The sequence below is a fragment of the Poecilia reticulata genome, linkage group LG16 (assembly GCF_000633615.1).
Source record: "Poecilia reticulata strain Guanapo linkage group LG16, Guppy_female_1.0+MT, whole genome shotgun sequence".
Lineage (NCBI taxonomy): Eukaryota > Metazoa > Chordata > Actinopteri > Cyprinodontiformes > Poeciliidae > Poecilia > Poecilia reticulata.
Genome location: NC_024346.1, coordinates 5,577,707 through 5,600,615, shown reverse-complemented (window position 1 = coordinate 5,600,615; position 22,909 = coordinate 5,577,707). Strand labels below are relative to the sequence as shown.

General features: G+C 40.0%; 1 protein-coding gene and 1 long non-coding RNA gene across 9 annotated transcripts in view; both read right to left on the bottom strand.

Moving 5' to 3' along the window:
• thsd7ab (thrombospondin, type I, domain containing 7Ab) overlaps positions 1–6,337 on the bottom strand; it is a 224,881-nt gene extending 218,544 nt beyond the window's left edge. For 5 of the 8 annotated variants that reach the window (XM_008430970.2, XM_008430964.1, XM_008430967.2 and 2 more), the window contains exon 1: positions 5,445–6,337. In XM_008430970.2, coding sequence (XP_008429192.1) covers positions 5,445–5,592 — 148 coding nt within the window. In that variant the 5' untranslated portion in view covers positions 5,593–6,337. The remainder of the gene's footprint in view (positions 1–5,444) is intronic. The other 3 variants (XR_535685.1, XM_008430965.1, XM_008430971.2) reach the window with 1 other exon arrangement.
• Positions 6,338–8,328: 1,991 nt separating this feature from the next.
• Positions 8,329–22,909, bottom strand: part of LOC103477696 (uncharacterized) — a 28,041-nt gene continuing 13,460 nt past the window's right edge. Inside the window, exons 3-4 of the long non-coding RNA XR_535686.1 lie at positions 9,015–9,132; positions 8,329–8,399 (exon numbers count right to left, since the gene is read on the bottom strand). This is a non-coding gene — a long non-coding RNA (uncharacterized LOC103477696). The remainder of the gene's footprint in view (positions 8,400–9,014; positions 9,133–22,909) is intronic.

The window sequence follows — 22,909 nt, the reverse complement described above, 5'->3', positions numbered from 1 at the left end:
CAGAACCAGAACAAAACCAGGACAGAACCAGAACAAAACCAGAACGAAACCAGAACAGACCCAGAACGGAACCAGTCCTTTGTATCAGGCTGTTTGGGTCGCTGGTTCTGATGTTTGGCCCCCACAGAGAGACGATGCTCTCAGCTGGTTATTGGCCAAAAACAACAGTATTTGTATCAGATCTCAGCCCAGAGTTTGATATCGGTGCACCGCTAAACGCTGTGAAAGCCATGTTCCACTCACACTGACACACACACACACACACACACACGCACGCACGCACGCACGCACGCACACACACACACACTGTAATCCTGAAATTGTGTTCACCAAACTTTTAGACATTCATCCATTCACATAGAAAAAAAAAAGTCATTTGTAAGAGCAGGTGACTCAACAGGCCTAAAATTAGCAAGACACGTGCTGAAGAGTGATCTAATGGACGAAGACGGGAGGCGGGATTGGACTGGCTCCTTCTGAGGCTGGAGGTGACTCATGCATAATCTGGAAAACCAATAATCCCAATCCCAAGAAAGATTACGAGCCTGCTTTCTAGAAGGGTGAGTAACGACAAAGAGCCAGCAGATCAGAAGGCGGGTCGACCCGGCAGGTGAAAAGTCACCTGTGATGATGAGGCCAGCCGGTTTCATGAAGGGGCAGTTATTGTTTTAAGCCTCAGTTGCACCCTGAGGGGGAAATAACCAAACTCAGAGGTTCAACACAACATGTTTGCTCCAGTACGCCAGAGACAGGCGCTGTAATTGCTTTGCCAGGTTTGAGCCGTCAGGAATTCCCATCTGCCTCGAGACAAACTAATCGCAGCAGAGTCTAATAAAGCATCAGCATCACAAGCGACAGATGATCCGTGAGCCGTACGTGGATTTACTGGGGAATCTCAAAGCAGAACCGAGATACGTCTCACTAATTAGGCTTATTTATAGGCTAATTACAGAGTGTTGCTAATTGTGGGCTACAGGTAAACTGGCAGTTTCTTAAAATTAGAATATTGCACTCTGACACAGAAACGTCAGCATGGTGAACGTTTGAGGTACGGTAAGGTACTACACTCTGTAGTACGTCTGCATGAATTACTGCATCAGTGCAGCATGGCATGGAGGCAATTAACCTGAGACAGTGATGTGTTGGTAAAGGGGAAGCATTACATACAGCTCTGGAAAAAAATAAGAGACAACTTAAAATGATCAGTTTCTCTGATTTAACTCTTTACAGGTAAAATGAACTTTGCTCTTTTAGTCTATGAACTACTGACAACATGTCTAGAAAATACCAAGCAAATATTTTGTATTTATTTGCAGAAAATGATCAAAATAAAAAAAGACAGTGTTTAAACTTCAAATAAAGCAAAGAAAACAAGTTCATGTTCGTTTAGAAACAAAAACACTAAAGTTTTAACGCAGAAATCAGCATTTGGTGGAATAACCAGGAGGTTTTCAACGGGGTTCAGTTCATTTTTGCCACAGCTGTATTTTTCAAGCGCATTGCACCAATTTATAGCACAATCAAGTAGCTATGTTACCTGCCGTTGTTATAAAAATACTGTATAAATCAAACATGTCTGAAAAGAAACTCGACACCTTGAAATTGGGCCTCTGTCTCTTTAAGAAACTCCTTCGATTTCCTTCAGGAAGTCATCACCACATCACTCCTGTCTTGGCCCTTTAACAATGTTCATTTTTAGCAGCGTTTTACTGAGAAGTAGCTCGTATAATGAGCTCAGCTGATACGCAGTCCCACAAGGTGCTAATTGCTGCTGGCTAGTCTCAAGGAGCCGAGTGAGGAAGTGACGCTTTGAAAGGAGGCGCTCAGTGTGATCAAATGAATGGTTTCTACAGGACATTCAAGGATTCCTCAAACGAAAGAATCAAGGCAACACTCCAGGTGTGTTTTTATACCATGAAGTGAAACTTAAACATTTTAATAAATACTCTTTAAGGAAGTGCTTTAGTTTGCCTCCACTGGCTTTGCAGTTCAGTCTTCTCTTGAAAATGCTCTACAGGTTTTCAACTGGAATTTGATCTGGCGAGTTTTAGTCAAACACAGAGACACGGCGGCCATTTAATCGGTTATTGGTACTTTTGGGATTACGGGCAGCATCTTTATAGAAGCTCACCAGCAACAGGAAGCAGTTAGTGCTCTAAAGATGGCTGACTTTCAACATGAAATTAACTTCATAAACATCACACTGGACCTCTCACTCAAATTCGATTCTGTGCCGCTCCATTTTCTCTTTAGTTTCTGATCTTGATTTCCAAATAAAATACAAAGGAAAAGTTCAGATAAGCAACATTTTCTCCTCATCACAAACATCCGACACTTTCTCCGGCTCAGGGTGACCCAACTCCAGAATAAGGGCTGTGACAGTTGTAGCCAATTTCCTGGAGGTGTCTGTGTGAGGCGGCTCTTGAAGCTCCAGCTGCAGTCTTCACATTGTGAAAGGCTGCAGCCATAACTGTGGCTTGTGCACCTTCCCCCCACCCCCATCATGCTTAATTCCTCCACTAAATTTTCCAACAATATGCCGGCTGAGATTGTTTTAAAGAGCCATCTTCATTAGCGATGGAGTTGTGCGGCTTACCCTTCCTCTGGAGAGTGTCGGTGACCGTGAAAGGGAAAACTGTCAAGTCTGCAGTCTTCGCCAACACTGTGTAGGCCACAACATTTCCCTATTAAATGCTCTACATCAGTGGTTTCCAAACATTTTCTGGGCCCCCCTATGGATTAGAAATGGCAGTCTGGTTGAACGACACGGGGGGCGGGGGGATCGACTTTTTGGGGGGGTAAATAAATGTACGTACTGTAGCTGAGCAGACAACAACATCAGTAGCCTACAAGCTACTTGTTAAGCTTAAGGTGCTGTATTGATATTAGCTAGCTAGTCATCTTTTAGCTAACTTTACCTGCATCCAACAGCTTTACTCAACAGTCGGTTAGTTTGGGGGGAAAAACTGTGAAAAGTTCTTTGCGTTTTGCTGGTTTGCTGCCATGACTCTAACACACCTGCGTAGCTCTGTACAGCAGCAGGTCTCCTTCACTGCCGCACAGGTGTAAACCCAGCGCGAGCGTCGTAGCGCTCATGTTGCGTTTAAAGGCGGCTCGGAAAAACATGTTAGGACATGTTAACAACGGATGAAACAGTTTTGACTGCTGATAAAAGTGACAGAGGACACAGATATGGGAAGTGTGGAAGCCTCTACTGTATCAAATTGACATAGGAATAACAGAGTTGGCCACTGTAAGGTAAAAACCCAGCGCATACAGCTTTCATTTTTGTTTTTTTCATTTAGTTTCCTCCCCCTCCAGGGGGGGCCGCCCCTAGGGGGCACGCCCCACAGTTTGGGAACCTCTGCTCTACACTACACAGAAGGTGAATGAATGTGTAGTGAATCTAAATTTCATATTTTGACCTGAACCTACTGAAACAAGTGAACTTTCCAGTTTTTGAGATCTAACTTGGTAGCACCCAGCAGCACTTATTAGATCCATTGACATCCTGGTGTGACAGTGTAAGCACGGCCAACAGAAAAGGTTTCTTTCAAATTTCATCATATTCACCTGTTTCGTTATCTGGAGAATATGACAGTGGGAGAGAAACAGAAATATGCAATTAGATGCAGAGGAGGAGGTGCAGAGACAGAGACCGACTGTCAGGAAGTGACACGAAGAAAAATGGTGCGAGAATCTGAATGCGAGGAACTCCCAGCAAAGCCCCCGGAAGAACTGCGGCGCGCCATTAACATCATCATCATCATCATTACTTTCATCATCGCTACTTCCAGCCTCGTGTTTCCCTTCTTTTTTTTATTCCTTCAGAAAAAAGAAATCCCTTGCGAGCCTCTTGTCTCCATCAGCCTCATTTGAATAGCAAAAAGGCGGCACTGACCCGTCTCGCCTTCCAAAACAGATGCATCATATTTTCACAGAAAGCAATAAAAGCAGAAGCAGGGCCCAATTCCCCACAGTTTTCAAGACAGGGGGTAGTATTTCAGCTAAACTCATCAATATGCAAAACATCAGAGCATATCTTGCCACGAGAATTTCCTCCACTGCACCCTCTAAAGATGTGCATAAACATCACATTTTTCCCTCCTTCCTCTTAAACAAGCCTCCTTTGGCGTAGAGGAAGTATGCAAATGCTGCACAAACATAATCACATTTTGATGAAAAGCAATGGGATTCTAAGCACCAAATTGCCCTGTGTGATTTTAATACTCTGCAGGCAATTGTCAAACCGAGAGAGGCACAGAGAGAAAAACTCCCGGGCCGGAATCGATGCGCTACCTTTTATTTGCAAAGAGGTGAACAAAGTCCCAACACTGGATTACATTTCAAAGCACAGAGCCTAGAGCTTTCCAGTGTGGGAGCACAGAGAGGTGGTGTAGCGTGGGAGAGAGGCATAATCATTATGACCCAACGGCAGGGTGGATGTGGGTTAAGGTATCCTCTCTCTCCCACTTTCTCTGCCTGCAGTGCTCACTCTTCCTTCCTCTTTTTCCAACTTAGTTCCCTGGGCTGTCGTTCCTGGGTTGTTAAATCCCTGCTCCTTTAATCTCCTTACTCAGCTACATCCTCTTTAAGGATGCACAACCGCCGAGGAGAGACGCGGGATATGTCATCTGGGGACTGTTGCTTAGCAAGGCAGGGCAGGACATGCGGGCTTTGAGTTGGACTAACATTGAGAAAACCAACCCTGTGTGGTGGAAAGTTGAAATGCAAGCAACCGTCGGTTTCAGGGTCAATTGAACATTCATTAATGTTTAATTTAGGCATTTAAAAATGCAGTTAAAACAGTAATGATGTAAATATTTAGTGCATCCGGCTCTCTAGACAAGTGAAAGTAGCAGCAGCCGTTCATGTCTTCACTGTAAAACCAACAAGCGTGTGCAGAGAAAGTCACCAATGCAATCAAAAACCATCCGGACTCTCCACCTCACAGCACTCTGGGAAGAAGCACCCATCAGTCATCTCCAAGCTGTAGCTCACAGCACCAACATTTCAATAATGGTGCATCACCTGAGACTCTGGGAGATGAGTGTAATCCACTCAAAAATGGATCACAGCTTGCCCTGCGTGCCACATGCTATTCTGCACGAGGAAACGGCTCTAATGTAGATTTCTGGGTCATCTTTCATCTGTGTGCGTTCCTTGAAGTTCAGCTGCATGGTGTCTGATAACTCCCATAGCAGATTTATGTGGCATCCAGAAGCTTTGTCTTTCACTGCGGTTAAGTTGAGCGGGAAAACAATTCCTAAAACCCTTGTTTTTGTTTCCTGCTCCGGTCCTTGACACATATTTTCCGCAAATAATGAGCAGGGAGTGTGGGATTTCACATATCTGCACACAACAATTCATCACACCCTTTCATGAACAGCCGATATGTAAATACAGAGCTTAAATTCAACGTGTAATTAGTGGGTTAGCGGTACCTGTTTCCCAGAAGTATACAGACTTCCCATCGTCTGTCTGCGAGTGAGCCTTCCAGAAACCACAGAGCAGCAATGTCACCAAAAGGTACCAGCTCCCCCCTGTCCTTTTCCCGGGGGTCCCTCCTGCGCCCCGCCACCCCTGCCCCATGGTCCACCACAGGAGAAAAGTAAATCCACTCAGCTCGAAAGGCCAGCAAGCAGCAGTGATGAAGAACAAACCAAACACACGAGTCCAGGAGGCGACGGGGAAGTGCAGCGGGCTTCGGTTTAAAGGAGAGGGTGTGATGAGGAGTGTGGGCGTGTACAACGGGAGAAATTATTGCGAAGGGTGTGAACGGCGGTCCTGCAGAAGTTGAGCTCCAGAACTTGTGATCTCGTGAAGGACAGAGGTGGTAGTTTCCTCCGCTAACTTGGCGGGACGTTCCCAGAGAGAAGGGGTCAGTGGTGGGGAGCGAGCCGCAGACGGATGGTGCAGCCGTCCTCCTCCATCGTAGCCCGCTGACGCCGGTGCTGCCTCTGTCCTCTGGCTGCGGAGCAGTGACAGCGGATGAGTGTCTGCAGTGTTGTTCGCCTCCCTCCCTTCCCTCTTACTCTCTCTCTTCCTCTCCCATTCGCTCACTTATTCCTCGTGCCACCCTGCATTTCCAATTCCAGTTTTTTCCGTCTTTATTCTCCTCCCCTCATCTCGTTTCATCTCTTTTCATTTTCACATTGTTCTTCCACTTTGAATTTCAAACATGCTCACTTCTTACTTTCTTATCCCTCTTGCTCTCCACCGCATGCAGGATGATACTCCCACTCTTCTGCTGACACTCGTCTTCCCACGTGCGGAGCGTGGAGAGGGTGCCTGGGGACCAGCAGGGCTTGCGCTGGTCGGAGGAGCTCCTGCAGAGCAATGCTCCAGGGATCAGAGAGGCAACGAGACAAGATGGGCTTAATGCAGAGCGGGGGAATGTGGATGTGGCTGGGGGAGGGTGGGTGTGTGGAAACGGGGCAGAGCAAGGAGGAGCAGCGAGGGAGATGGAGTGGGGGTTACTGTGCTTGTGAGAGAAGAGGGTGTGAAAAGAGAAATGATGGGGGAAAGAAAGGTGATAACAAGGACTCATTAATGTTATATTAATATATTCTACTGAACAACTTTAGAGAAATTCAAATGATCTGGAAATGTGTGAATATGAAATTCAGTAGCTGCATTTTCATTTACCTTATTGGGCAAAATGGAATTATGACAATAAATTTGCAAAATATGGAAAAAATTCAAATTTTGTAACTAAGATGAGGTGGAAACTGAAATGGAAACACTTTGTTCGCATCACACAAGTTATGTGATCAACAACCAGATGTTATCACTGGCAGAAACAAAGACGACAACAGGAAGTGTTTTTTTTAAGGACTTATCGCGAGCACAAACTCATTCACTGGCCAATTTTAACTGTATTTCTTATTTAACGCCGGAATTGCGTAATTGTGTTTTCAACATAAGTGCAAAGTTTTGCACGCATTTGTAATGGAAACAAAGTTACTGATTCGATTTTTGAAGTCAGACTAGTCAGAAGATTTTAACTTGTCCCACGTTAAAGCTGTAACATTTGATCTGCAGATATTCAGATATCCATCTTTATCTCATTCTTAATTGGCCCCCTTTTTTCTATTTTCAAGTACATGTGTTTAAGTGTTGAGATAAAAAGGAGAATCAGCAAATATATGCATGTAGATTTGGAGAAACATTGAAAAGGGCAAACTGGTGCATTCACACCAACCGCGTTTAGTCCACTTTAATCAAACTTTGGTCCGTTTAATGTCTGGTTCATTTGGGAGGTGTGAATGCTCAACAAACACGTATGCAGATCAAATCCATATGTGAACGTCAAGCTTACCGGAGACCGCTCCAGAAGCAGGAGGCAGACGAAAGCGCAGGGCATTCTGGGTAAATACAACCAAACAAATACGAGAGTTTAACGCTAGCAGGAGAAATGTCTCGTAGTCTTTTACCAAAAACAAAACAAAAATCCTACAACATCTCAAATCTGACGCTACTCCTTTTTTTATTTACATTCTGTGATGAAGGAAGTTGCTCTGGGTTTTCTTCTGAGGTTATTGTGTCGCTTCCTTCAGTGGCTCTTGGGGCAGCGCCACCGCAGGTGAGGAGGGGAACAGGTTTTCAGTTAGTTTCATTCAACAGTGCAGCGTGAAAACAAACCTCAACAAAGGCTGCAGTTTTGATCCCCAATCAAACCAAGTCTACCAGACTATCAGGTGTGAAAACACACCAACTGACTTTTAAAGGGACATTTTTGAAGCCAGTCTGGATATTTTAGAAACTGCTGGTCTTTCATTCACAGTAAAATCTCAGGTTTAAAGGATTGCTTCAACGACTCGGGTTGATGTGATGGACATCATGTTGAGAACCTGAGCACTGTTTAAATGCCACAGGCTGTGTATTGTTGTGGTCCATGTCAATCCCTTTATGACCAGACTAAACCCATCATCTGATGGCTGCTTCCAGCCAGGAAATGCATCATGTCAGAGATCAAATCACCTCTAACTGGCTTCTTGAACACAGAGACCCCTGTAGTCCGATAGCCTAGAGTCACAAAATCTCAGTGGGGATTACTTTTCCTTATGTGCAAATCTGCTTTTTTGTTTTCTGAATCCCAGATGAATGTATGCAGAGAAAAATCAAGGAAGTTCTGAAGATAAAATCCCAGTAACAGCGAGAACATCATTATTTTTTACAGCTCAGACATCTTGAAACTTTGATTCCTTCATTACAAATCTCCACTTTGCTCCACAATTCTTCAGTTACTTTTCTACGAACTGGTTGATCTCCATCTCTAATGGTTTGTTGTGGATCCACAGAGAGGTGGGGGTGCAGGAAGAGATAAAGAGGTTGAGACATGAGGACGGTGGAAGAAATAAACAAACCTCTTTGTTTTTGTCTTTTCTATCCAACACCTGAAAACAAAAAGCCAGAAAAAGAAACTATGTAAAACTTTCGCTCTAATGTAAGCCACAAAGCTTTAGAGGGGAAAAGCAGAATATTACTGAAAGGTGGAAATTTACATGAGTGAAACAGTAAAAGAGTCACCAGCAGCAAATTTTTAAGTTTCTTTGCATAAATTAACTCTGTTTCTTTGAAAATAACATGGCAACAGCAGTTAAATTTTAATTGTTCCAGCAAAGCGTAGCAGTTTGGTTTTAATTTACATGTTTATTTTGGAAATGTCCAATTAAAAATGAAACATCTCACATTTTTTGCACGTCAGGATAGAAGCGAGCAAAACTCAAATTTACTGAATACTTTAAATTTATGTGTTTAGGACACAAATGATAAATTATTACGTAATTATCACAGCAGCTTTATTATCAACAGAGTTGGAACTGAAAACTGGAGACAATCTGCATCAACTCTGGTCTGGAGGACATGACAGAATGTCATTTTAATGATATTCTGTCATGTTTTATTCTGCTGTTTTTTGGCTAATCTGTGGGTTTTAACCATTTAATTGTTGCTCTTCTTGCCTTTTAAGAGATTTTTTTAGATATCGGTTCACCAGTAACAAAACAGACCCAGTTTAATTTTCCACAGCTGCTCTGTCGTTTTCTGGGTGCCTTGAATCAATCCGTGATGGGGAGGACATCCTGCTCAGCCCCTCTGTCCATCACAGCTTTACATCACCTAAACCTACTAAAACAAGGTTTGTCGAGGTCAGAGGTCATGTGAGACCAAGACTAATTGTAACACAAACTTCTATTTAAACTGACTTCACTCACCCCCCACTGGTTATTTGGACATAATGCAGGTTTTTGCATGATATTTTTACACATTACCAGTAATAACATTGGTCCTAAAACATTTTCTACAGATACTGAGCAAAAATAGAACAAGTAAAGTAGTTAAGTTACCATGTCACGATATAAAAGATGATCCAAGTTTTGGATTTTAACTTTTGGTAAAGGTTGTGCTGGATTTCATATTTATCTCCAAATAACTAATCAACCAATCACATGACAGAAACTCCATTTAGAAAGACCCATTGAAAATGAAAACTGCTTGTTATTGCAGGTAGACCAGCCTGAGATGATTGAAGACCACACCAGGGTTGTGTAATTTTGTCAGTTCTACGACATTTATCGATATTTCTTTCATCAGAAAGTATCGATTTTTCATCTGCGAGTATCGATACATTAAATCCTACTTTGAGATTTATGTCAAATCCACATAAATTAAATGACAGCTATCACACATGACATTTTTACCCAGTTATACATGTACATTAAAAATGACATGTAGTGACCAGTTACAATTAATTAAATAATGAAACGAAATATATAAATTATCTAATATAAGTGAATAAGACATAAAAGGTTCCTTTTCTGCATAATCAAATACACAAAGCCACACAAATAACATTTAAACTAAGCAAATGTATAACATAACATTTATTACACCATCAGTTGATTTTTGTGGCGTTATATTCTGGAGGATTTTGAAATGGGTCATTTTCCAAACACCAAAAAACATTAATTTATTGTCAAAACCCGCCTGGGGGTTTTTTTTTGTGTGTTTTTTTTAAGTGCTTGGGTTGTTTTTCAAAGGAGTAGAAACCAAAATGGACGTACAAAATGTCAATTTTGCATTGCAAGTTCCCTTTAATGCTTTTTGGACACGTACTCTAACAAACTATTCGTCCTGAAAATTGCATTTTGGATCGGCTGCGTTAGTTTCATCCTTCCTGTAGCAGTTCTTTGTATTTCTACAACTTCTAAAAGGTAATTTAATTACATATTGTGTTGTATTAAGCACTTTGTTGAGAATTTAACAGTCAGTGTTGGCGTACCTGTCAGTGTAATACATGGACTAACAATAGAAATTACAACAACCACAGGATGCGCGTAGGCGGTGAGGAGGTAGAAATATTTGTCTGAGTTAATGTTCTTCTGTCTCGGCAGTGAGACGAGGCTCTGTGAGGACGCTGAGCTCCAACTCTGGCACACTCAGCTCATCATAGCTACTTTTAACTCAACTCCATTTGGATGTGGCAGCTGGAGCGATTGAAAAATCTAGTTAGTGGCAGTTACATTTGGCTGTGAAACAACTGCATTGGAATGGATCGATAAAACTGAAAAACGTGGCTACGAGCACTCATTGATTTTTGAAGCCTGTATAAACAGCATTTCTGATGGATTTCCAAAGGGGCAGGCTTTATCTACCTAAACTTCTGTGTCGTCATGTAGATTCATTTTCAAGAAAATGTCAGGAATTACATCTAAATTCCCAACCCAAGCTCTTCTAACAACACTAGCCGTGTTTTCATGGACCATATTACTGTGTAATTTGACATTTTGAAAATGAATTTGTTCAACGGAAACAGGCCAATTTTGAGAAAAATTCTTAATAAATGGGTTTTTTTGCGCTACGATGAAGTGCTTTTTTCCACATCAGCAGAATATTGACAAAGTTTTGTGCCATTATTGGTTTTAGTTGTTAAGTTGTCAACATAACACCCCAAATTGTCAATGAACATGTGCTATATAAAAGAAAAATTGTCAACATTATGACACCTAGACAACAAAGTCCAAGGGTATCATGTTTCAGGAGAAAGTTTTAATTAAAAACCAACTATCGAGGGAGAGGGAAGTAGGTCAGTTATGCTAGCTTGACTATGACAACCTTAACATGTAGCTGTGCTGTGGAATTTGCTGTGTTTTGGTCCAAACTGACTCCGATAGATCATCAGTAGAGCAGGTGTTTAAACTAGCTGATCTAATACGGCTGCGTTCAGACGGTCTCTTACCGATAATCACAAAACAATAATCAGGCCTGAAAGCAAATAACTGAGGGAATGGTCTGTTGTTTGCGTGGGAAATTGTTTTTTGGTGTCGAATCCTGACACAGAGCTGTTGTCAGCTGGTTGCTATAGCAACGGGTCTGTGTATAGCGTAACTGACGCAGAGAGCCTGAAAAAAAGTTGGATACGAGTGATTTTCAGCTGTTACTTTCCCTTTACTGTAGCACACTCTACTAAATGAATAATACCTACATCTCCATGTTTCATTTTGTTAACATGATTGTTCTACAGGCAAGTTAAAAGAAAAAAAAGTCTTTTTGCCCTCCAGAGTTGTGTGAATGCACAAAATCTCCAGCTGCACACAACAACCTACGCCTCTGTCAAGAATTCACCCTTCAAATACTTTTATTCTGATCTTATCGTATGGGTCCAAATGTAATATTGGGAAGGTTCCAGAGTACGCAAAACTTTCTTTTTATAGAGGTTATGTGAGCACATAGCAAGCCATCACAACCAAATCTCCTCCTCTCAGCTGAAGAATCAAAAATCCTGATGAATCCTGCTCTGCCACAAAGGCAGCAGCGGAAAGGTCACTCATGTGTTTGTCACTCAGAAAACCTCGACAGCTTAACAATAGTGCAGGGAGCGCCAGCCGATGATGTACTGTTTGGATGTCTCCCTTTTTTGCTATGAAATGTCAGCTGTGAGCAGCAAACTGCAGTTGGACAGATGGAGCATCAGATGGGAGAGACGTGTGTGTGTGTGTGTGTGTGTGTGTGTGTGTGTGTGTGCGTGCGTGTGTGTGTGTGTGTGTGTGTGTGTGTGTGTGTGTGTGTGTGTGTGTGTGTGTGTGGAGCCGGCAGGGTGCAAACTTATAATCAGCTGCCACCAAAATACTGGCAAAGAAATTTATCAGCTGATGACAAACTGCTCTGCAAATCAGATTTGCAACTGATCAGATTATGAAGAGAGCATCTCTCAGTTTGCAAATGTGCAATCAGAGAAGACCTGAAAAGAGCAATTACTGTCTGTAGTGGCCATTGAAACCGGTTCAACAAAGTCATTACATAGTGAAACCAGACAACTCATTCGTGTTGCATCACAGCCAACATTTCACATCAACGAGCAGCGAAGGACAGGTGTTACTTTAAATAAATGTCTGCCTGGAGCAAGGTCTTCCTTTAAATGATCAAAGAACTGTCCCATCTATCATTTCCGGCTGAAAACCGTAACTGTAAGACTGATGCAAAATGCTAATGCTTCACTACAATGTGCAACAAGATTAGCCATGAAATCCAACCTGTGTTTGTGCTTAGTACAGTTTTCACAAGGTTAACAGAGAGAAGAAACTAACGAGCAGACTGGGGCCATTTAGCTTTAAGACTACAAGACGAAGCACTCGACCGATAATGAGAGCAGTGCATATTGTAGCTGGCATAACAAAAAGCAGGGGAGGCTGCGAGTGGACGCTTTCTCCTTAACCTGCTAATTTACAGCAGGACTGAAAGCAGGACGCAGAGATCAATCCTCATGGATGTAAGCAATTTAGATTAACAAGTCAAACTCATGTCCTTGCCCAGTGCTTGAACAGAAGCCAGCTGAACGTCGGTGGTTGGTTCTTGAAGATGCCTGATGCTGGAGGATTCTTACAGAGAATGCCAAACATGGAAATGTGCTGTTAAAGCAGTTTAACTTTGGCAAAACATTCAACTTAGATTCTATGTAGTAACTATAAGTTTCGATGTAATGACATAGCTTTGATTGTTCTGGGTCATTCACACTTTAACCAAAATGACCTCAAATGGGTTTTATAGAAATCTCACAGCACTGGGCCGCCGCCTATTCACGGTTCTTTAATTGAACATTTTTCTGCAGCACAAAACTCCAAAACATTCATGAAAAATTTGCCAACTCATCCATTTTGTTTCCTAGAGAATACCTGAACTATTTAAAAGAAAATGCACCTGAAGTACCTACTGACATTTGCAAAGCAGCCAATCCAGGAGCGCCAATCATTTTCCTCACCACTGATTGGCTGAATGTTCATATCTGTGTTTGTGTTGTTTCCACTGCAAGTGGGTACTAAGCTACTTTTGGTGTTTGAATTATTAAAACGGGCAGGTAAAAGTGTTTTCAGATGGGCTCTCAAGTATTTCAGCAGTTTGCAGGCAGTTACTGGGAGTCCACTGTAATTGGGAAAAGTTATGGAGAAAAAAAACATTTCCAGTTAAATGAAATAATGTAAACTGCTATAGTTCAGCATAAGTCTGCTCTTCTCACTCACCAGTGGAAGCAGTTTGGAAATAATTGGGCTTGATTTCATCTCAGAGTTCAACAGGAACTTGGATTAGGGGAAAACCATGGACCAGGTATTTTTAAATCATATTTCATTTGCAAGTAACTTTATAGAAGGAAATAATACCAGGATTTTCCTGAATTTTAGCAAACAGTTGGGAAAATTCAATGGAAACACAACTGGGCTGAAGAATACATTTCACTATTATAACCTTGAAAAGAAATGGTAAAGACCCATTGCCTATAATAAACACTAAATGTCTTTCCAGAGAGTTGCTTGTTGGTAATAAGTCACTTAAACCATGAAAAGAACAAACTGTTCTTTAAATAGAAAAACAAGCAATAACAAACTACATTAATAAGGGATTAAAACTGTGATGCATAATGAAAATCTCAGTGACTCCCTTTGAAAAGCAAAGGTGTTGCTTTTTAAAATCACATTACTCATAATACTCAGCGTTGACTGAAGCTTTTCCAGTTTCTCCTGTTTGCATCAGATTCATTTTTAGATGCTCTAAAATAACCTCAGGTTTGATTTACATGTTTCCCACTACTTATCTGGTAATTGAGAGAATGTGGTTTTGTAAATTCCTACACATCCTCAGTATAAATGGCCGTGTGACTGGCTGCTCAATCTGCTGACAATGTGTGTTTTCTGTGCTGCTCACCCTTGCGTCACAATCGCCTCCATGCATATTTATAGACATCTGTGGGCTTTTCCATATGCTGAATATTTGCCAAAAAACAAATAAACAATAAAACATATGCAGTCTCAGAAACAGGCCTTCTACACTCTTTTATATTATACTTTATTTTTACATTTTCAAACAACCCTGTGCTGGAATATTACAGTGGAAATGAAATGTGAATCATATTTAATCCAGTTTCTACTTCTTAACCTGCTGCTAAGAATACCTGCCCTTTACAGGTAAATGGCAGTTTTTTAATTAGTTTTGAGACTGTGGCTCTGTGGGTAGAGTAGTCGTCTTGTAATCAGAAGGTTGCAGGTTCGATTCCATTTTCCTCCTGCCACATGTCAACGTGCCCCTGGGCAAGGCACTTAACCCCAAGTTGCCTGCCGAGCTGCGTATCGGTGTATAAATGTGTGAGCGTTTGTGTGTGTGAATGAGTGAATGTGGCTCTAGTGTAAAGTGCTTTGAGTGGTCAAAATGATCGGATAAAGCGCTATATAAGTTCAGCCCATTTACTATTACTATGGCAACACTTTATTATGATAGTGGCTCATGAAACCCAGAGTGTAATATAAATGTATAAAAGGTATTTGAGAATATTAGGACCTGTCGTCGTCAAAAGAATATATAAAAGAGCAAAAAACGGGTCAGGCTGTGCAGGAAGTGAGATTTTAGCATAATTCTGGGTTGCGCTTTGTATTGCCTTGTTGCTGAAAATGTGCTATATAAATAAATTACTTTTGCCTTTATCTTTGCACTGTAAAGTATTTGTGCACTCTGCAGCATTATTCAGCTTCTCTTGCATAGATTCCACATTTTTCTGCAGCAAAAGACCAAAACAAACAAACTGTGCACCATTCCTCAGATGTAAAAATTGGTTTGGCAACATTTTGTTTTACTCAGTTGTTCAGTTCTTGTGCAGTCTGATAAATTATTTGTTGCAGTTAATAGACCTGATGCAAAAGAATAAAGCTAAAAAATAAAACCACTAAAGTTCAACATCCTTATAATGATTTTGACACAGAATCCATCCATCCATCCATTTTCTTACACCCTTGTCCCTCAGTGGGGTCGGGAGGGTTGCTGGTGCCCATCTCCAGCTAACGTTTCGGGCGAGAGGCGGGGTCACCCTGGACAGGTTGCCAGTCTGTCGCAGGGCAACACAGAGACACACAGGACACACAACCATTCACACACACACTCACACCTAGGGGCAATCTGGGGAGGCCAATTAACCTGACATGTTTTTGGACTGTGGGAGGAAACCGGAGTACCTGGAGAAAACCCACCATGCACAGGGAGAACATGCAAACTCCATGCAGAAAGACCGGGGCAGGGAATCGAACCCAGAACCTTCTTGCTGCAAGGCAGCAGCTCTGACACAGAATCCCAATAAGTTTTTTGTTTGTTTTGTTTTCTGTGTTTTCTGTCTTCAGTCATTTATTGTGCACTTTGCTTCCTTCCATTACTTCAGATAATAAGCATGCTGACCACCGAGAGCTGGGTAAAATATTAACCATCCCTTTAATGTTGTTCTTTTAATTTGCTGCAGAAAAACGTTTCCCCTCGTGTATCCTTCATGTGTTATTGTTCCATTTTTTTGCTGTTGCAAGTTACTGTTATTTAATTCATCATTAGACCTTAATTTGCAGAGGTTATGTTGAATTATTCAAAAGTGCTTCCTTAGGTTTTTTTTTTCCTTCCCAGTAATTTGCTTATCAGGGATTTGTGGTTTCTTTCCTAATAATTAAGAACAGAGCGGAATAATCTATCAGCATTCCTGCAGCGCTGAGGTCATTTGTTTCTACCTCTGAGAAGGGATGTAGGAACGTTCTGGAATAAACTTAAACATTCCCAGTGCAATTCTGTGTTACGTTCTGTAAACAAAATAAATTATCCTGAACAGGACGTGGAACTTGTTTACAGTTTGCCTCTGCATTTGCTTATTTCCAATGAGGTAGTTCTCATGTCCAAAGGGTTCAATTTGTTTGTTTTAAGTAATTTGAGGTATTTTCAAGTTTTGGTTGACTGAATGAGAATTTTTGCTGCAGGAAAGAAAATTCATCCAGAGCAGGCAGAGTGAAAATAAGGTTTTATATTTTACATCAACACAACTTGGGGGTTAAGGGAACGAAAAGCAGCTGGAAAACCCTTGATTTTCCTTTTCTTGTTTTTGTAATAATGAAAATAGAATTTAAATAAAAGTAAAATTATTGTCTGTAAATTTATCCTAGTTATGATTATATTTCAAATGTGCTAAGACGTGAAAACAACACTATTACAGACTGAAAATATTGCATAAGACAACAGAGCAGCAGCAGATATTCTGCATACCATTATTAATATTACTGTAGGTGCATAGAGGAAAAATATAGTAAATAAAAATATTTACTCTGCAAAAACAAAGATACATATTCAGTCTAAATGCTTAAAAACTGTAAAAACAAATGTAGCATATGCTCCATGTTTTTAGTTTGTAACAATACTTATTTTTAGTTCTTAAATATGGTGTTAGATTGTTAGATGAAAATATTCATAAAAGTTTTTTATAATATGTATAGACATTTGAGCTTTTGTCACCGTTTCCTATTGACATTTCTGTGGTAAGAAAAGAAAAAAAATCTCACGGTTACATCAAATTATTACAAGTAAAAAAGAAAATGTCAGTATATTCCACATTTTTTTACACTGAATGGCATTGTAATGTTTAAGAAAGCCATTCATATATTTTCATATTTATTTTTAATCCTGGTGATCCAAAGTCACCAGTAATAGGAAATTTTGCTAACATGACAATTGTATGAATATTTAAAGATGGCACTTTAAATACAAATGTTATCTGAAAAGATAAGTACTTGAAATATCATCTTGATACTATAACATAATAATATAAATTAAACATTTTCTAAAATTATTGTATATAAAAGTTAAAAGTTAAATATTTAATTTTGACCATGGGTCTAAAAATCCCATATAGTTTCCAGTAAAACTTGCAGGATTAAAGTGCAACTATAAAACAAACAAAAAAGTTCAAACAAAATATGTTATTTCTAAATTCTGTATCGGTTTTTATGCAGACGGCAATTAATAAGATCAGAAAAAAACACTATATGGCACTTTAAATCATAAGTTAATTTCCAATGTTACAAGCATTGATTTAGTGATTAAAGTTAAATGTATTAATTAAAATAGAGCATAAGTGGCTCTGCTTTATTCTCCAGGTGTGGGAAGAAAATCAGAAATGTTTCCACATAAACTTGTCGTGCCGATTCAGGTCACTGAGAACATTTCGTTAGCGATACAGGTCTTTCACTCTGTTGTATCACATTTAGCTGCCGGCACCATGTCAAGTACAACTGCTGAACTCAGCAGCGTTTATGATTACAGCGTGATGGAGACGGAGGAGAAAAGTCATCACAGTAATCTCACAGCAGACCAAACACCATTTCAAGGTAAACTGCCCTTAATCACCAGGTTGGAAATAAGGAGATACATCTTGCTTTTAAAGGACAAATGGCACAATCTGAAGGCTGAAATGTCCTGCGACGTAATGGCTGCTGGACTTCCTCCATCCATCCATCCATTTTCTGTACCCTTGTCCCTCAGTGGGGTCGGGAGGGGTGCTGGTGCCCATCTCCAGCCAACGTTTCGGGCGAGAGGCGGGGTCACCCTGGACAGGTCGCCAATCTGTCGCAGGGCAACACAGAGACACACAGGACACACAACCATTCACACCTAGGGACAATCTGGAGAGGCCAATTAACCTGACAGTCATGTTTTTGGACTGTGGGAGGAAACCAGAGTACCCGGAGAAAACCCACCATGCACAGGGAAAAGATGCAAACTCCATGAAGAAAGACCGGGGCCGGGAATCGAACCCAGAACCTTCTTGCTGCAAGGCAGCAGCTTTACCAACTGCGCCACTGTGCAGCCCGCTGGACTTCCTATGTCTTTCAATGGTTTTTTTCTTGCTCTTTTTATAAAATGTCAAAGTTGCTGAGCATCAATTGAGCTAATTGAAGTCCTGTTGAGTCTGACATCTGAGATGTGGGTCTATGCCTCTCCTCCAGATTTGTCACAAACCTCTGGCTGCCTCCTTCACTCTCCTTGTCCCTCCTGTCTGCCTAAGCTTATAGGTTTGCTGTAGACTTGGCCATGCACTTTCCAGTTTCAGATGATGGATTGAACAGTGACCTGTAAGGTTTTCTGAACTAACCCTGATTTGACCACTTCTACAACCTTATTCCTTGTCAAAAGCCAGTTGACAGCTTAGTCTGGGACAAGTTAATATTATATGTCCCCCAATCACAGCATGCTATATCTAGTAGAAAATTAATTATTTGCCATTTTAAAAATATGACTATTCTTCTCCCTTATTCTTTCCTGCCTTTCTTCCCTCTCCTTTGTGCTCAATTCTGTGGTTTCATTATGCTTCCTTAAACAGGTTCAGATAGGTCTACATGCTATACAAAGCATGTTCATTACAGAATCACTCTTAGATAATGAGATTTTATTCTGCTCAGTCATGCCTCTTTTAAGCTCCTTTCAGAAAGAGATGCTTTAGGGCCTCTGTCCCTTTAAATGTAAATAAGCTGCTGGCCACGCCCCCACCTCAACAGTTACACTCTTCCTGCTGCAAAAAGATGCCCAATTATACAAGCATACATCTTCAGAATGCAGAAAAAGAGTCTTCTAAAAACCAACAAGAGCGCAGCAAATGGTTTCTGAATGATAAAGCAACAACAAAACGCTTGTCTTTAACATCAGACATTATACAGCGCATACAGAGGTAAAGCCAAACGTGGTGGAGTTCCGCTGGGGTTGCTAGGTGACGGGGAGAGTTCCGCTGGGGTTGCTAGGTGACAGGGAGAGTTCTGCTGGGGTTGCTAGGTAACGGACTGGGTGAGGGGCAGTGCCTGCTGATTGTGACGTTACATTTATGTACCATTTTGTGTTGGTTTAACACAGAAACAACTTTGGTTTGAAAGTGACGAAATAGAAAACTTTCCTCTGACTTTTGCTGCTTTACAGTTTAATAGAAATAAATTTGTTTAATCCCCTTTATGTTCTGGTGAATTATTCCCTCTGAGTATTTGTAATACCATCCTGTCATGGTGTGCACTGTTTTATGTAAAAGTCTAACAATATTTGGCCTGCAACTATCGATAATTATAGTAATTAATTACTCTATTGATTATTTTGAAGATTTTTTTTAAAAAATGACACATTTTGCAGACTTTTTTGGTTTAACCACTTATGAACTTTTTACACAATGTTGGAAATACATCAAAAGTTACAAACAAGTAAATAATTAAATTACTTTTTTGAATACTAAAAAAAATTGTATTGCCTAAATGTTACAACGGCGCATTCCTTTAATGAAAGCTTGTAACTGCAGCTAAAAACATATTTTTAATAATCTGTTGATTATTTTTTGGATTTATACATGTGCAACCAAAAGGTGCTTAATATGATTTTTTTTTAAACAGAATTTGAGTTAGGTGATGCTAGAATTGCTACTTGAAGAGTTGTGGGCAGAACATTTTTATAGATACAGAAGATTTTCATCTTAAATGCAAATATAAACAGCTCTGGAAAAAAAATTAACACTGCATTGAACCCGACTGAAAACCTCCTGGTTATTCCACCAAATATTGATTTCTGAGTTAAAACATTAGTATTGTTGTTTCTAAATGAATATAAACTTGTTTACTTTGCATTATTTGAGCTGCATCTGTTTTGTTATTTTGACCATTTCTCATTGTCTGCAAATAAATACTAAACTTTTGCTTGGAATTCCAGTAGTTCATGTTGTCAGTAGTTCATAGAATAAAAGAACAAAGTTTATTTTACTCAAACATAAACCTATAAAGAGTTAAATCTGAGAGACTGATCATTTTAAGTGGCCTCTTAATTTTTCCCAGAGCTGTAGAAAATATAATATTCTTCCATATAATGTTCTTTCATAAAATGTAAAGTGTCTAGTTAATAGCTAATCTAGCCCTAAACAATATATTATCTAACTAATAATGAAGAACAACAAAGATAAAAAAAAATAACAAAGATGAAACGGTTCTGATAGGCAGATCAGAAAACTAAAAAGAACTAATTAAATATCGTTTCTGTGTGGAAAAGTTTTATCTTGTGATGGTTTCAGAGCGAGAATTGGCTTAACAGCTAATCAGCAAGCTGAGAAAATAGAACGAACTTTTCAAAGACACAGCTCTTCATTGAATCTAAAAATGTTCTTTTATAATTGATACGGTTTCTGGATCAGGGTGGGTTTCACGTGGGTGACCGTCTGACTCACAGCAGAGAGCGAAGACGCTGTCACACAGCGCCGCCTCGAATCTGGGTCTCCAGACGATGACTCACAAGGTGCAGAGGGGACGCAGCGGTGCAACATCGCTTTGACTCGCCAAGTCACAACAAAGCCCTATAGGAACCGCGTTGATCCTGTTCTATACGCCGCCGCAGCTGACACAATGAGATCAGCGTGCAGGAGCTGTAGGACATGGCTTGGAATCTGACAAACTTTGTTATTGGAGCTGATTTGGTTTGCATACGCAGCGTAAGCAATACAAACACAGTAATGGAAAACAATAGGAGGAAAACTACAAGATTCTCTGAAATTTACACTGCAAAGCACCCCTGGCAGAGTACGGCGCGTCTCTGCTGCAGCCTCATCCTTCATAAAGCTCCCCGCAATATGATTAACATCTGAATAAGCTTGTATCTGTTGGCGAGTTTTAAAATATAAATGAATTTTATGGCAGAAGCAATAAAAACTGTCTTCTTTGTTTGGTTTGATTTAATATGCTTGGGACTCTGCTGGTTTAGCGGAAGACTATTATTCATATGGCTTTATTTGCTCCTGGTATTATGCAAGTTTGTTTGTGCATATATGCCCATTCTGATGAAGCAATGCAGTTTGTGCAAATGGATGCACAAAGGTCAGAACAGAAAGGATTGTATCAACAGTTCTGCTAAATGATTTATGTTGGTGATGTTTGTAAACATATCTTCTCATTCTGGATCTTAGCCCCTCATAAATCAGGACGCAAACTCAAATTTAACATTAATAATAGACCAAATATTTTGAGAAATAGCCACTCTCAATTTAACTCTGGCTTTCTTAGCCTTCAATGCGAAAACACAAAATCATACCAAGTAATTTGGTTGTTTCTACTACAAATATCTTAGTAGACCTGAAATAAGATTAAACTACCTTACAAATAACTCTTCAGCAAGATATAGAAGCTTTTGAGTCAATCATTCCTTAATATTGCATGAAATAGTGACATTGGCAGATTATTTTCACTTACAACAAAACATTTTTCCAGTGTTATAATCTGCCAATGGAACTAGCACTTTTTCCATCAATATTAAAGATATACTGACTTAAAACAAGCTCCTATATCTTGCTGAAAAGGAACCTAAAATTTAGTTTTATCTTATTTTAAGTGTAGAAAGATATTTGCACTAGAAACTAAACCCTAGATATTTGGTAATATTGTGTTTTTACAGTGTTTGTATTATTTTGCCATCTGATCGTTGAAGGAAACTTTACAGAAACCCTGCACTCAGCATGAAAAGTCAATATGTTCAAAGAACCATGCACAAAACTGCACAGGAAAACTCTCCATTGAATCTGTCTGAAGTGCTGTCAGAGTTGTAATGATGAGATGAGAAGCTTCAGCAATTGCCCAGGGCAATTACAGTGGGAGAAATCTGAGAACAAGTGAGTCCTGAAAGGAAATGTTACCAAAGACGCTTTGATTCACAGCACACGCATTATCCACTAACTCTTTGTTGCTTACAACAATTCAACCCAGAGGTACACCGATCAAAATTTGGAGGGAAATTTACAGCCAGCCATCAGTCATCCTCCACTTACGAGTTGAATCTGTTCTGGCACGCCACTTAAGACTCCAGAAATGTTTTATTGTTGCAGCAGTGTGTTATAGATCTGAAACAGGGTCTCCTACCAGTGGCATGTGCCAGAAAAACCTCCAGTTTCCACTCTTACCTGCAGATTACGCCCAAACTAAGTCAGAAAAATGCTATTTCAGCATTAAAATGAGTTAGAATAATATTAAAACTACAGAGAGTCTTTAAATTGTAGAATCAGAATCAGCTTGTTTGGCCTAACTTTGTACAAGAAATTCATTTTGGGTTTTCACACTCACACCAGCTGCTTTTCCATTACAAATGTGTCAATATTTCACTAATGTAAAAAGACAAAGAACAAATTTGCAGTTGGACTGTTTTCACTAAATTAGAAACTCAATCAAAATCACACGTGAATAAGTTTGTTCTCCTGATGCGTCACTAAAAAACATCATCTTCCCACCACTTCCTGTCGCCGCCTTCTTTGTCGTTTGCGGCAGTGGTAACCTCTGGTTGTCGATCATGTGATGCAAAGAAAGTGTTTCCATTACAGTTTTGAAAAATAAACCAATTTTAACACTGTAAACAAACAACCACTTTTTTTCAAAATTAAGTGGATTTATGTAATTCCAGTATTTTAATTATAGAATCAACTGAAACACAGCTATTGTAATGACATCAGACATATAAACTTTAGAGGTGATGTTGATAGTTCATATATGTGTAGCTTTATTTTGCAGTGGAGTAGTTGACTGATCTGGCTGCAAGGAGCTGCTAATTTCAGTTAATTTAATTC